The sequence below is a fragment of the Ceratina calcarata genome, unplaced genomic scaffold (assembly GCF_001652005.2).
Source record: "Ceratina calcarata isolate Rehan_Ccalc_2016 unplaced genomic scaffold, ASM165200v1 scaffold337.2, whole genome shotgun sequence".
NCBI classification, from domain to species: domain Eukaryota; kingdom Metazoa; phylum Arthropoda; class Insecta; order Hymenoptera; family Apidae; genus Ceratina; species Ceratina calcarata.
The window spans coordinates 106,396-118,784 of NW_017156497.1; the positions used below are offsets into that span (position 1 = coordinate 106,396).

The 12,389-nt window shown below is 50.4% G+C and overlaps 1 protein-coding gene across 2 annotated transcripts in view; it reads left to right on the forward strand.

The window, feature by feature from the left end:
- LOC108625034 (von Hippel-Lindau disease tumor suppressor) overlaps window positions 1-11,631 on the forward strand; it is a 32,091-nt gene extending 20,460 nt beyond the window's left edge. The window contains exons 3-5 of one of the 2 annotated variants that reach the window (XM_026813560.1): window positions 10,043-10,321; window positions 11,058-11,313; window positions 11,390-11,631. In XM_026813560.1, coding sequence (XP_026669361.1) covers window positions 10,104-10,321; window positions 11,058-11,307 — 468 coding nt within the window. In that variant the 5' untranslated portion in view covers window positions 10,043-10,103 and the 3' untranslated portion in view covers window positions 11,308-11,313; window positions 11,390-11,631. Of the gene's footprint in view, window positions 1-10,042; window positions 10,322-11,057 lie in introns of both variants that reach the window. The other variant, XM_026813559.1, reaches the window with a different exon arrangement.
- Window positions 11,632-12,389: the final 758 nt, after the last annotated feature.

The window sequence follows — 12,389 nt, forward strand, 5'->3', positions numbered from 1 at the left end:
TTGCGGAACGTTTATTCAAAACGCGGCTGGACGAATCCATTTTAATGTAATCCCGTGTTAACAGCGTCGGTGGCGGGTCGACGACTATTTGTCTATGCGCTGCGTCTGCTCTCGACGACATCATCGTCGCCCGCGCGTATCTGCCGAGAGACAGACGTGGTTCATTTTCATATCTAAATAGCGTCAGGACGGACACGCGTGTTTGCTCACCTGTTAATCTACATCTAATTCATTAAGTCAGTTTCCCAGCCGTCGGATTTTATCAATTCGTTGGTCCGTTTCCACCCCCTGGCTCTCCTAGCGTGGTCCTATGAAATTCTATTCGATTCCGCGAGATTCGTCGATCGTCTTGGACGGTGATAGATTTCCATGTGCGTACGAGACCGAGATAATTGAAAGCAAACTAATTATCATTTTCGTTTGCATGCTCGTTTTCGGAGTTGCTCTTTGTTTTTTTTTTTTCTTTTCGGGTTCTCGATACAGGAAGCAGAGGGAAGGCTCTCCTCCCGAGAGAGGGCGGCAGGAAATTGCACCGAGCACTCGAGACGAGGCGAGAAACCAACCACCCTCTCCGTCGTTTCACGTCGTTAGACGGTAAAAGTGCGACGAGAATCAGGAATGAGCTTCAACTAAATTATAACTGAGTTTGCTACCCGATCTCTTTGCTCATCTCTCTCTCTCTCGTGTGTTATCGATACAATCTATTCGTTAGACGTTCTCCTCCTGTAAGAAAGAATCCACTTTCAACGGTGGGATTTCTCGTTCGAAATTAATAGCACGATTATGCGTGAACTTAGGAACGTGGAATGCATGGATCGATCTCGTCGTATTCTCCTAATTCGATCGGAAGGTAGAAACGCGTGGAACGATTTTTATTCAGTCTCGACTGGTAAAGATTGATTAGAAGAGGGCTACGAACGGGATTAATTCTCTTAATCGTGAAGAGTGCGCGTATTCTGCATTGGATTCGGGACATTTACGCGGCGATCAAAGAGGGGTTGAAACTGCAGACAACGGAGTAGTCAGGCAAAGTACATTTTCATAATCGAGTCAAGTACTTGGTCGAGCGCCTATTCCGGAATTTTCACTGGCTCACTTCATCTCTCTTCCTTCCATCTACTGTTCTTCATGCGAGTTCAAATAAAACGACGCATCGGGCGACTCCACCCCCACCGGTGGTACATTTGATTTTCTCATTCCTCTTTGCGGCCTTACGGCTTGAAAGGGGGAATTGTCAAGAATTTCTTTGTTTCGTTCCTCTCGTGGTTCCGTTTAGTTTTCCTATCTACAGAGCTCGAAATCACTGTTTCGTTATCGATCGGCGAACGACGAGCGTTCCGTACGACTTTCAACGACGTCGTAAAAAACGTTTAGTTTCGAAATGACGCGCGTACTTTGGAATAATGTCGCGTACCACGTAGAAATTTAGACGGGGGATAGGACGGAGGTCGAAAAGACCGAAGCGTGAAAGCCCGAAGATTTATCGAGCGGCGGACAGTTGAGGTAGAAGTGGGTATAACTCCGTTTCGATTCGGCAACTAAATTTGCCGGTTCCTTTCGAGTAATCAGGAACGCGAGAGTCGCCGCATAATCCGGCTCTCCTCTCGGTTGAATATGCATGAACGCGTTCGAGTCATAAGCGTTCCGCTGGTTAAAACAATTCAGCCGACTGCTCCCGTTTCGTTGATCGCGTTCCATCTGCCGTGGATCCGCGACCAAATACCACGCCGCGTGGTGCCGAGCCGAGCCAGCTGCGCCGCGACACCCGCGAGTATCGTCGTTACCACGCCAGCCAACAAGTGTAGGTTTGAAAATTTCTCGAACCAATTTGATTCTTCGTAAGTACTTTTGCGTCGCGTACACACGAAAGAAACAGAGAAACCCTGTTCTCCCGCCGTCGGTGGACCAAAGTTAAACTTGGCTAGATTGATTCTGGTCGCGAGCGCACGGAGAGTAAACACACGCGGTACTCACACGACCGTCTCGGCGTGCGTCGGCTACCGGTCGGTCTGCTAGTTGAAGTTCGTTTTAATTCCGGCACTCGACGTCCATTTTCAATATTTGCGTGTAAACATTGTGCGAACAGGAGCGTGTCGCAGGCGTGGACCGTTGCCTCCGATTCGATCTCTGGTACGTGCTCGAATCGGCGACTTGAAACTACCCGAACACCGCGTGAATCGACGACCAACAGAAGACCACCCTACCTCTCGTGCTCCTACGGAGTTCCTCTCCCGACTTTTCGTGGAAACTTGCGAAATTTCTGTTTCACAACGGAACGACTCGTTTCGCTCGATTCGACTTTCAACTCTTCTGTCTGACGACCGATCGATGACCATTTCCGTTCGGGAAAATGTCTGGACAAGGAAAATCGGGTTTTTCGCGTGAGAATTGGCCTCCGAACGACAGAGTCTCGCACGGCCGACGCGAGCCTTGGTTCGAACGAGAGCGACGAGCCGTAGACGAGGAGACCGTGTCTCCCTTTTCCAAAGAAGTTAATGCGATTAGCGCAAAAACAGGACAGGTTCCAGCGAGGGGTCGCGCCGGACCTTATTTTCTTTCCATCCACCCTTTCGCGGATCTCGAAACTCGAGGGTGAGCCACCCTCTTTTAGCAGCGAGACACGTGCGAGCTTCTGTAATCGCTTCGTTCGACGAACGCGACCAACGATCGACCGCCGAGGCTAGACGTTCGTTTTGCCGAATCTGAAGAATCTCGAAATTATTTCACCCGTTACGTTATTTACGACGGACAGATTCGGAGGCAGTCGCGGGGAAACAGAGCGAAACTGTCGGACCGCGTCAGCGAGCACCGTGACGAGATCACCGACGATTATTCACCACCGATATTTTCCGTGTTCGCTCGGAACAAGTTGAAAAATTCGCTCTCACGGTTAGAGGTACTCGGTTGCCACGCGAGAGGAGGTAAGACCCGGCGGAGGAGAATTCAGAGTCTCGTCGATAAATTACAGAGATTCACCGAGTCGAACGACTGCGGAACGTATCGAGCCGCGATGGCATCACGCATGAATTACGCTTTCCCATTTTCATGGGGCATCGACTCGCTTCTGCTTCTGCTGCCGTGTGCGCGCGAGATCCGCGGTTTCTTTTAAAGGCAGCTACTATACCTTTTGCCGTTGTCTTCGTTTCGGTCGCTGCGACGCGTCGTACAAATGGACTCGCATCGAGACGGTGCGGGTGTCGGAAGGGCGGGCGGCCGGGCGTTCGAAACGTATCAAGGTTCGAATTTGCTTTTGAACCGTTTCGGCTAGCGAACTCGAGACTCGGTAAGGGAAAAGTAGGAACTTGGTTGAATCGCGAGTTCGCGACAGTCTACGAGTCGTACACACACCGGAAGCGGAAGCTCTGACCCGAGCGCGGAAAGTCTCGCGAAACTTGCCGGGGGGGAAGGAGACTCCGTTTCCGCGGGAGGGAAACTCAATTTGTCGAGGGCCCCCGGTTCTCCTCGTTCCGTAGTAACGTTTCGTATCAAATATGAAAATTGTTTACGAAACAGTTGAAGTTTCGCGCGATCGAACGTTCCTCCACGGGAGCGAGAATCTCCTGCGCTCGTTCCAAGTTGAACCGTGTTCGCTCGTGGCCTCGTAAACGCCTCGTAGGTCTAGAACGTTTATGAACGCGCCGAACCTGGGCGCCGATCGACTCGAGGGACGTCGAAAACGAGACGAGATCGATGGATGATTTTGAAAAACGTCGACGAGATTCGTGTCGCGAAGAAAAACCGGAGATAGGACGGGCGAGACGAAGAAAATGATGAACGAGACAGGGTTTCGCGCGAGGCAGCCAGTTCTCGATATCGATGAACTCGCTCGAGCCTCGATCGAGCCCGATCGTTCAACGCCGCGTCACGGTTTCGGAACGTTACCCTGAAAACAACCGATTGTTTCGCCCTCGTGAAAATGTCGTTGCAAATTTCTTGGAGGGATCTCGCGCGTACGCGAAACTTTTCGTGTTCCTCCGCTGTTCCGTGGGATTCGCGGGAGGGAACAAGGCGAGAGAGTCTGAGAAAAGGGTCGCCGTGGCGCGAAGAGGAAAGAGAAGAGGTTCCGGCAGTGGTTAGATACTGGAAATGATTAATGCACCGGTACACGGCGGACACACGCGGCGGTGTTTCTGTTTGGTCTCGGGGTAACGGCGGTCGGTGTGTGATCTATGCCGTTGATTCCAGCCACGTACCCGTCTCTCTCTCTCTGTCTCTCCGCGCTTTGTGGGTCGGCAAACAAACTAAAACGGCCGTTGTATATCGATTGTGCTCGCGCCCGATCGCGGTAACAATGGAGATAATTGAGCGTACAAATTACGATAGCGAGAAATACAGAGGCCTGTAGGCGTGCAATTAGGTATCGCGGACACCGCAGGCTAGGAGAGAGAGAGCCGGGGAAGAGGTTATTTGCAGAACGCGAAACACCCTTTGACGAATACGGAGTCGGTTCAAATTAACGCACGTGTAAATTTCCAACGACGACGATTCGCTTTCTCGCAGTGACAGACGCCGAAATTCGCTGGTCGACGTGTCTGAGAACGATGGGACCGTTGCGAGACATTTCTAATCGTTCGTCGAAACGAACGATTAAGCATTTACCGATGATCGGGCAATAATTACGATCGCGATTCCAAGATGAATCGCAGAGTTAGATTCGATCGTGGACGTTTCTCGGTGGAATCGAGTCGAAGGTCGAGTTGAATGAAACGCGTCGCGACGAGATCCGTATTACTGCGAGATGGACGACCGTGGCCGTCTCGCTGTTTCTTTTCATTATCCTGCGGAAGAGGATTAAAGTGGGAGGTGAACTCGGTAACACAATGCCGACGATCGCGAGTCTTTCGCGGTAACGTAAAACATCTTTGTAATCGGCTTTCCGGCGATAATGCGATTTGTATTCAGTAGCAGCGTTGCCTCGAGCAACCACGGACAATGCACCGCTTGACTCGCGATCCCCGGTCCTCGATACGAGTCGTGGGAGACGCAACCACCCACGCGTGTACCCACCGAGAGTCTACTCTACGAGAGAACCAATTCTACGATCATCGACGGTGTTTCCTGTCTGAACGTTTCGAAATTAGTCGAGGGGAGCTGCGCGTAGGAAAAAGTTGACGTCGAAGCAGAAGTCGGACGAGTGTCAGGAAATTAAACGCGAAATGCCGGATAATAGAACGAGATGGAACCAACAGGGAGGGAGGGACGAGGGAAGCCGTGGAACCGAGACTTAATAAAACCGAGCGGGGATCCGAGGAAGCAGAATGGGAACTCGAGATACCCGAAGCCGTGTTTCCGATTTTAACCGACTCCAATTGCCGCTTCCCGGGAGAGGAACGGGAATCGAATAATTTTTACGACGTAACGGTCACTCGATTGTACGCGACGCGCGATCCTCTGTTGGTTACGCGATGCGTTCTTCATTCGTGGTCTCGCGGTGATTTTACGCGGTTCTTCCCGTCCGGAGGGGAGGATCGAGGGCGAACGATAATGAACAGCAGCGGAATGCACGGGTGGTAACGCGCGGCGAGGTGAGAAGCAAAACCCTCCTTTCATCCCTGTCGGTACTCCAACCACGGAGCTGCTACCCTTATTTGTTCTGAGAACGCTGCCGCAAACAATGGCCGGATCACGGCCTGTTTACCGTCAATTGAAATTCTTGTAAATTTCCCCTTTGTCCACGGACGCTGCATCGTCGACTGCACGCTTTCAGTCGCTCAAGGATTTTCCAAGATCCACTTGCCGCGCGAACAAAATGCATTTTTCTCGTTTACACGAGTTCATCGCTGTCCGTCGGTCGCGGCAGCGAGTACCAATCACGATTACATCTCGGCACGTCTCGGCGGCTTGAAACTCGGAATTTGGAGATCGACGAGGGTCGAAGCGTCGGAATTCGAGATCGAAAGCCGCAGACACCGATCGAGCCGATTAACAAGGATCCCCTTTGTTCTTCCTCTTTAAGGGCGGTTCGCGCGAGGCGTGTTCCAGCCCGGAAGATCACAGGTCGCAAATTACAAGCCCAGGCGCCGCCGTCCGCAAAGACACTGCGCCTCGACGAATCGACCATGTTCGATTCGAGTGTTGGAACGCCTGTTAATCCGCCGCGGAATCACGATCGTCCCGACGTCTAATTCACGCGACGTTTGATCCCTCTTTCGTCCGCGGAAATCAAACGGTTCGAACGAACGTCGCGAAACGAGGCGTTTGGACTGCTGCTACGCACCGACGAGATCTGTCGGTGGACTCGTTCCTCGGGGATTATTTTGTCGAGACTCCGTTTGGCGACGCGCGCGAGGTCGTCGAAGATCGGCGAGGCGCGGGGGTGGCTCCTTTGAAAGGAGACACTAATTCCGGATGATTGCGTTGTGTCTCGTGGAAACAAGATCTGTCGCTTGTGATATTTGACGAGTGGAGAAAATGACAAGCTAGAAATGAATGGCTCGTTTCTGTCCTCAAATATTTGATCGTAATTAGCGAAAATTATTCAACGGTTTCTCGTAGCGTTATTAAAATTGCATCAGCTAGATAAATTACCGAGTCGTGTTCGTTAGCGAGGGAATTTAATGAGAGATAAAAATATCACGTTACTCGCGAGACCCGATGATTATTATCTATTTAACAATTCGTTCGTCTCGACGTTTTCAAACATTTCGGCGGCGCCGGCAACGGTGTACGGTACGTACACGTAACGGAGACGGACACGTTCTCTTCGGTTTGCATAATTGATTTCACTGTTTAATATCCTCTTCTGGATTTATTTTCCTCGACGAGTTTAAGGATTCGCGTAAACGTTTCGCATGGAAATGTGCTAGGGGTTTAATGTGCTTTGTCCAGCGGCGTAATGAGTCTCGGGGCTACGGTAAGCTTTTCATTAAATTGTTTGATATTTTCACTATTGTACCGTCGTGAAGTTTGTTCAGCGGTTTAGAACTTGTTCCAGCTGTTGAGGGATCCGCTCAACGCCGTAGGTCGTTTCGCTGAAACTTTACCTCCGTTCCCCTATCGCGTTCCACCCAGATCCTCGCTCCGATCCGTTCTTACGTTTTCTACGTGTCTACGTCGCCGAATGTTCGCGCCGTACGACTTTAACATTGAATCGACGATACATCTTTAATCCGGCGACAACGTCCAACTCGGTCGGTGATTCGCGCGTGAGCAAACGGTGAAGCGAAGGATCGCTGGTACACAGCCAAGCCGGCGTCTCGTTTTCAGGGTTCGCAAACAGCGAGCCTCGATTCGCCGGAACGTCGACGCAACGGTCGACCGTGACGAGCAACGCCGATCCACCGAGTATCCGAGTATTTACTCTCGGGCCAAGCCGTCATCGTTCCAAGGAGAGAAATCGCGACTGCGAGCGAGCACCGTCGCTTTATTAAGTTTCCGACCTCCCCCGTTTCCTCTTCCTCGCTCCGACGACGACGACGACGACGACGACGACGACGAGCTCGCTCACTGTTCGGCCCGAGAGGGGTCGATCGTCGTGAGCGACGAACGGGACGAGGATAGGAACAGACAGGTGGAAATACGACGAAGGATCGTCAGATAGAAATGGCAAGATCTTTTTCCATTCGTTTATTAACCGGGATTCAGTTATTTTTACGACGGATCGATGACACACCGGAGAGGATATTCGGTCTCGAGTCGGGGATTGAATTATAGAGACGATAAATCACGGAGCCAAGTGATTAAGCCATTTACAATGAAATGTTCTTCTGGCAAAGTTTCTTATCGCGGAAAGTTGACGAGGATATTCATTCTCCTGACTGTCGATACAGGCAAGTAACTGATGGATCCTCTCCTTCCATCGCGATCCAAGAACGTATCGAGAATGATCGAGAGTGGTATTATCCAGCGGAAAAGAATTAAACCTGGCCGACGATCTCGCGTGATCGACGCGGCTCATTAATCGATCTCCAAACTAGCCACAAACAAATACTCTGGGTCGCATCGTATTTATTTCTGAGCGATCTCGGTCGCTTCTGCGAGCGTCCTATCTCGGTGGAGAGTCAAAAACTGTGCAGAGCGAGGAGGAGGAGGAGGAGGAGGAAGGTGGCCGGACCTAGACGACGAGCGTCGCGTCGTCGGTGAGATCACACAGCTAGCCGAGGCGAGCAGAGCCGCCGACGTTGTAATTTCCCTGGTAATTTACCAAACTAACTCTGTGAAACAGCCAGCAGCGAACGGCGGGGCGGGGCGGGGAGGTGATCCCTTGAAATTGGAAATAATGAGCCTTCGAACTTGGTCGGCCGATTTTTCTCAACTTCCCAACTCTCCCCTGTCGTCCGACGATGAAATTCATGATCCGTGTAGGTCGCATGATCGGATCCGATCGATCGAACGACGAGACGCGACGCCTCGCAAAGTCTGAATCACAATTCTGAGGAGGAGCCGGGGAAATTAGCAATGTTGTTAGGAAATTCGCGGTACGGCGGGTAATCTACGGTTTCGCGGATTCAGCGGCGGAGGAAAGTTGGGGAATCCCACGGGGGGAACGGCAGTCGTCGCGATAAATCGGCAAAGATATACGGAGTAACTTCTTATTGCGCGTAAATCTTTCCCTCTGGCCGCCGCCGCCGTTCTGATCCCGACGGTGTTCGATGTCTCAACGACGATGAACCAGCCGAGAAACTTTTAATGAAAACGGCCACGGACGAGATCTTTACCAGTCTTACGGTTACGCCGCGCGTACGTGCATCGGATCGAGAGAACGAGAGAGGTTCGATCGCCTGTACGACGGACGCGCGTCGTTCCGACGCGAGCGTCGAAAGGACCGACGTCGGACCAAGTGCAAGTACAACTTTGGCGGGACTCTGTTGCACTTGGCAAAAGCCACGCTCTCATCGGCTTATAAAACTGGAAAACAATGGGAGGCGAACGGCGAAACTCCATTACAGGTTTTCCCCAGTTTTCCCGGGCAACAGTGAAAAGGGACGCCGCTGTTTAATAATACGCGCGTATGTGCCAGCGAACAATCGATTTTACGCTTCTCGCTCGCGTCCGTCCGACCCCCTCGGCGGCCAAATTTAATTGAAAAACGAAACTGCCACGCTAATTCCGTTTCCTTTCCCTCGCACTTTTTCTACACTTGCCCGTGGATCAGCGAAACGAAATTACAATTGATATTCGCCAAATGAACATTTCCTACGGGCGTAATTAGGATTTTCATGGATTCGCGCGTCGCGTAATAAAGAATTCGGGACTGGACTCCGAGCGAGCAGCAGCAGCAGCAGCTACATATCAATGCTTTGCTGTACGCGCGTTCTTTATTAATATTTCAATTGGGCCGAACCGATATGAAAATTCGCCGGAAACGAACTACGGGTCGTTGACCCCGTGCCCGGGCGGGAATCCAACGAAAGAATTAGGAGGAAAGTTCGGGGCCGTAGCTAATAATTCATTTAAACAATATCTGACGTTGACTCGACGCGAGACGCGATCGATCATCTGGATCGCAATCAAATAGAAGCTGTACAGTTCCTGACAGCTTCGCGCGTCACCGTCCCACTGCGTCAAGACGAATGGAAACGAACCCATCCTATAAATACGCTTATCCCTCGAATTCACTTATCCGTTAAACACCCCGTGTCGTTCACTCCGCTCGTTCTCCGTCCGATCGACCGCAAAATACCACGTGAATCATTGATTTTTTTATGTCAATTCGTTTTGTTCGAGGCGGAAAGTCGTCCTCGCCTTTTTCACTTGTTACGGTTTTATAAAATTTCACGCGCGGTCCTACTTTTTCGGCAAATATTTTCCTATTTGATCAGGAAATGGAGTCGGTATCGGCAAACAGAGCCGAGCCAGCGGGTAAAAAACCGAATACTCGAAAGGTTTTTTATCATACGTTCACCGGAGTGACTCCGGTCAGTTTCACTCCTCAAATTGTTTACGCCCGATCGATTTCCCGGCTCGGCCGCGTTGCCTCGCGGCCGGGAGGATCGCGTCGCGATTTTCAAACCGAACAGGAAAGATGCTCGTCCACCAAACGAACTCTTGGCGCTTTGTCGAGGTCACCATTCTACGATGCCGCCTGTTTCGTTCGTTTCAGTCGCACGCGGGGGAGGAGAGGGCGAGGCGAGGGGGAACCGAGACCGCGGCGAGCGAAAATAATGGGAGAGAATCAGCAGCCGATGCTTCGCTCGATCAACAACGCGCACAGGTCGTACGTTAAGTTCGTCAACAAGACCTTGCACCACGTAGTCCTCTACTGGATCGACTACCAGGGCCAGGCGGTCGGTTACGGCGTACTGCGTCCCGACGATTACCGCAACATCGACACGTTCGTCACTCATCCGTGGATCTTCGTCGACAAGGACACCCACGACAGGTAATCATCTCTCGTTCCTTAAATCCGCGTCCGTCGACTCGCGTGCGGAAAAATAAACAAATTTTTTTTTTTCTCAGAATATCGAAAATTTTTAATTAAAAATAGTGTACTTCTCTTCTAATTTCGATATTTAATGAGTTACATNGACTTAGAGGGGTATTTTTGGAACCATTTTGTAGGGGACGACGAGACCTACAATTTCCATATAAAATTTTGTTGCTAGCATTAATAGTTCACGAGTTATTTACGAAAAACGAAAAAACAGTTTTTTGCAAATAACTCGTTAACTATTGACGCTAGCGAAAAGTTTTTATATGGAAATTGTAGATCTCGTCGAGCTCTACAAGAAAGGTCCTATGCAATTTTCCCGTATCTCCAACGGTTTAGAAGTTATTGGCAAAAAACGAAAATTTCGCGAAATCTGAAGGGGTACCCCTTGGAAAAATCTCGGAAAAATCGAAAATTTTTTTTTTGCGGAATTTCGACAAATGCTTCGAGTAAAAGTCGTAGGTACTACTACTACCTTCAAAAAAGGTGGTATACAGTTTTTTTTCATGTGGAACACGAGAGGAGTAATCGATTAATTATTTCTTTGGTCGCCGATTATATTGCTTAACGAGCGGAGTTAGAAATTGCACGGGACCTCTTTTTATATCTGTCTGTGTGTACGGACATGGACGTGTAATTATTTTTGGGCCGTACGAAGGATAGAGGGATTGAAAGAGCGAGTTTGCAGGTACACGGTGAACCAGAGAGACGTGTTCTTTCCGGAGCCGTGGAGTCCGAGTTCCCGCGGCCTCAGGAGGTACGTGTACATCACGCTGCCTGTGTGCACGCTGCGGGAACTGTCGCTAAGGGCCATCAAACGGTGTCTCACGCACGATCGACAAGCGTTCCAGCTGGACATACCGAGGAGCCTTCAACTGGAGCTGGCCAACATGCTGCCGAGGGACGGTGGCGAGTCGGACAACGTCCGAAACTTGTAGCGCTCGGTCTGTCCCGCTATCTATTCTTCTGTTCGTGATCTGTACAGGTGAATCGATTCCTAATATCTTAATCTTATTTTAGTAGAACGGTCTGTTCACTTTGCTTTACATTCGTTACACGGGAACGGACGCGGTCTATTTTCTCTGTTTCTAAATTTGGTCGTTTCGTCGAGCCGGAGTTGATCGTATTTCTCTCGGTGAATTGACTCGTTCGAAGTCGTCGAACCAGTCGTAAAACGTAATGGACGGTTGTTCGTTAAATGTAAATTACTTGTAAGTATACGCTTGTTAGAATCGAGGCGATTAAAGGATAAGCGAAAAACACTTCGGTGGTTTTTTTTTTTCAATTTTTTTTTCTCACCGACTATCCTGTCCTTTGACCGTCCCGATCGGCCGAATTGTCGACCGACGAACCGTGGCGATCGATGTCCTGGCGACGGTTCTCCTCGGTCGACGTCCATGACTCCTTCGGTTCTTTTTACTCCATGTAGCTCCATGAACTGTCGAGTTGGTCTTATTTTCGAAAAGTTCTCAAGAAAATCACGGGAGCTGATCCCCGTTTAAGTCGAGTTGGAAAGTTATTAAAGCTCCCAGTTGGTAATCAAGCATGGAGGGCCAAGTTGTTCCCACGAACTTTCCTTCGGGGATGTTTCTGTCTGGCGAACTGCATACGTGTGTTGATTAACCATTAGCCGAGTTAAATACACTCCGGCCGAAACAGACGGACCGCGATAACGCGTGTTGGGAATCCCAACGTCTATGCGCAGCCGGCTAGTCAAAGATTTCGGGGGCCTGGTCAAAGAGTTAATTACGGGCCGCTGGAAATTTCGCTCGAAACATTTACCGCGTCTCGTCGCAGCTCCGATTAATGAACACGTGGATCAGACGTCGTACGACGGTACGACCTTCCTCTCTTCCGCGCAGATCAGTTTTATCCATTCGCGCGGCTCCGTCGGAACGAATTTACAGTCGGTCGGTCGTAATTTAGTGAACAATTGTGATGGCAGCATGCGTTTCGGTGAAACAACGGTTGAACAAAACGGAGGCTTTCTTCGAGAGCCAGAACGACGACGACGACGATG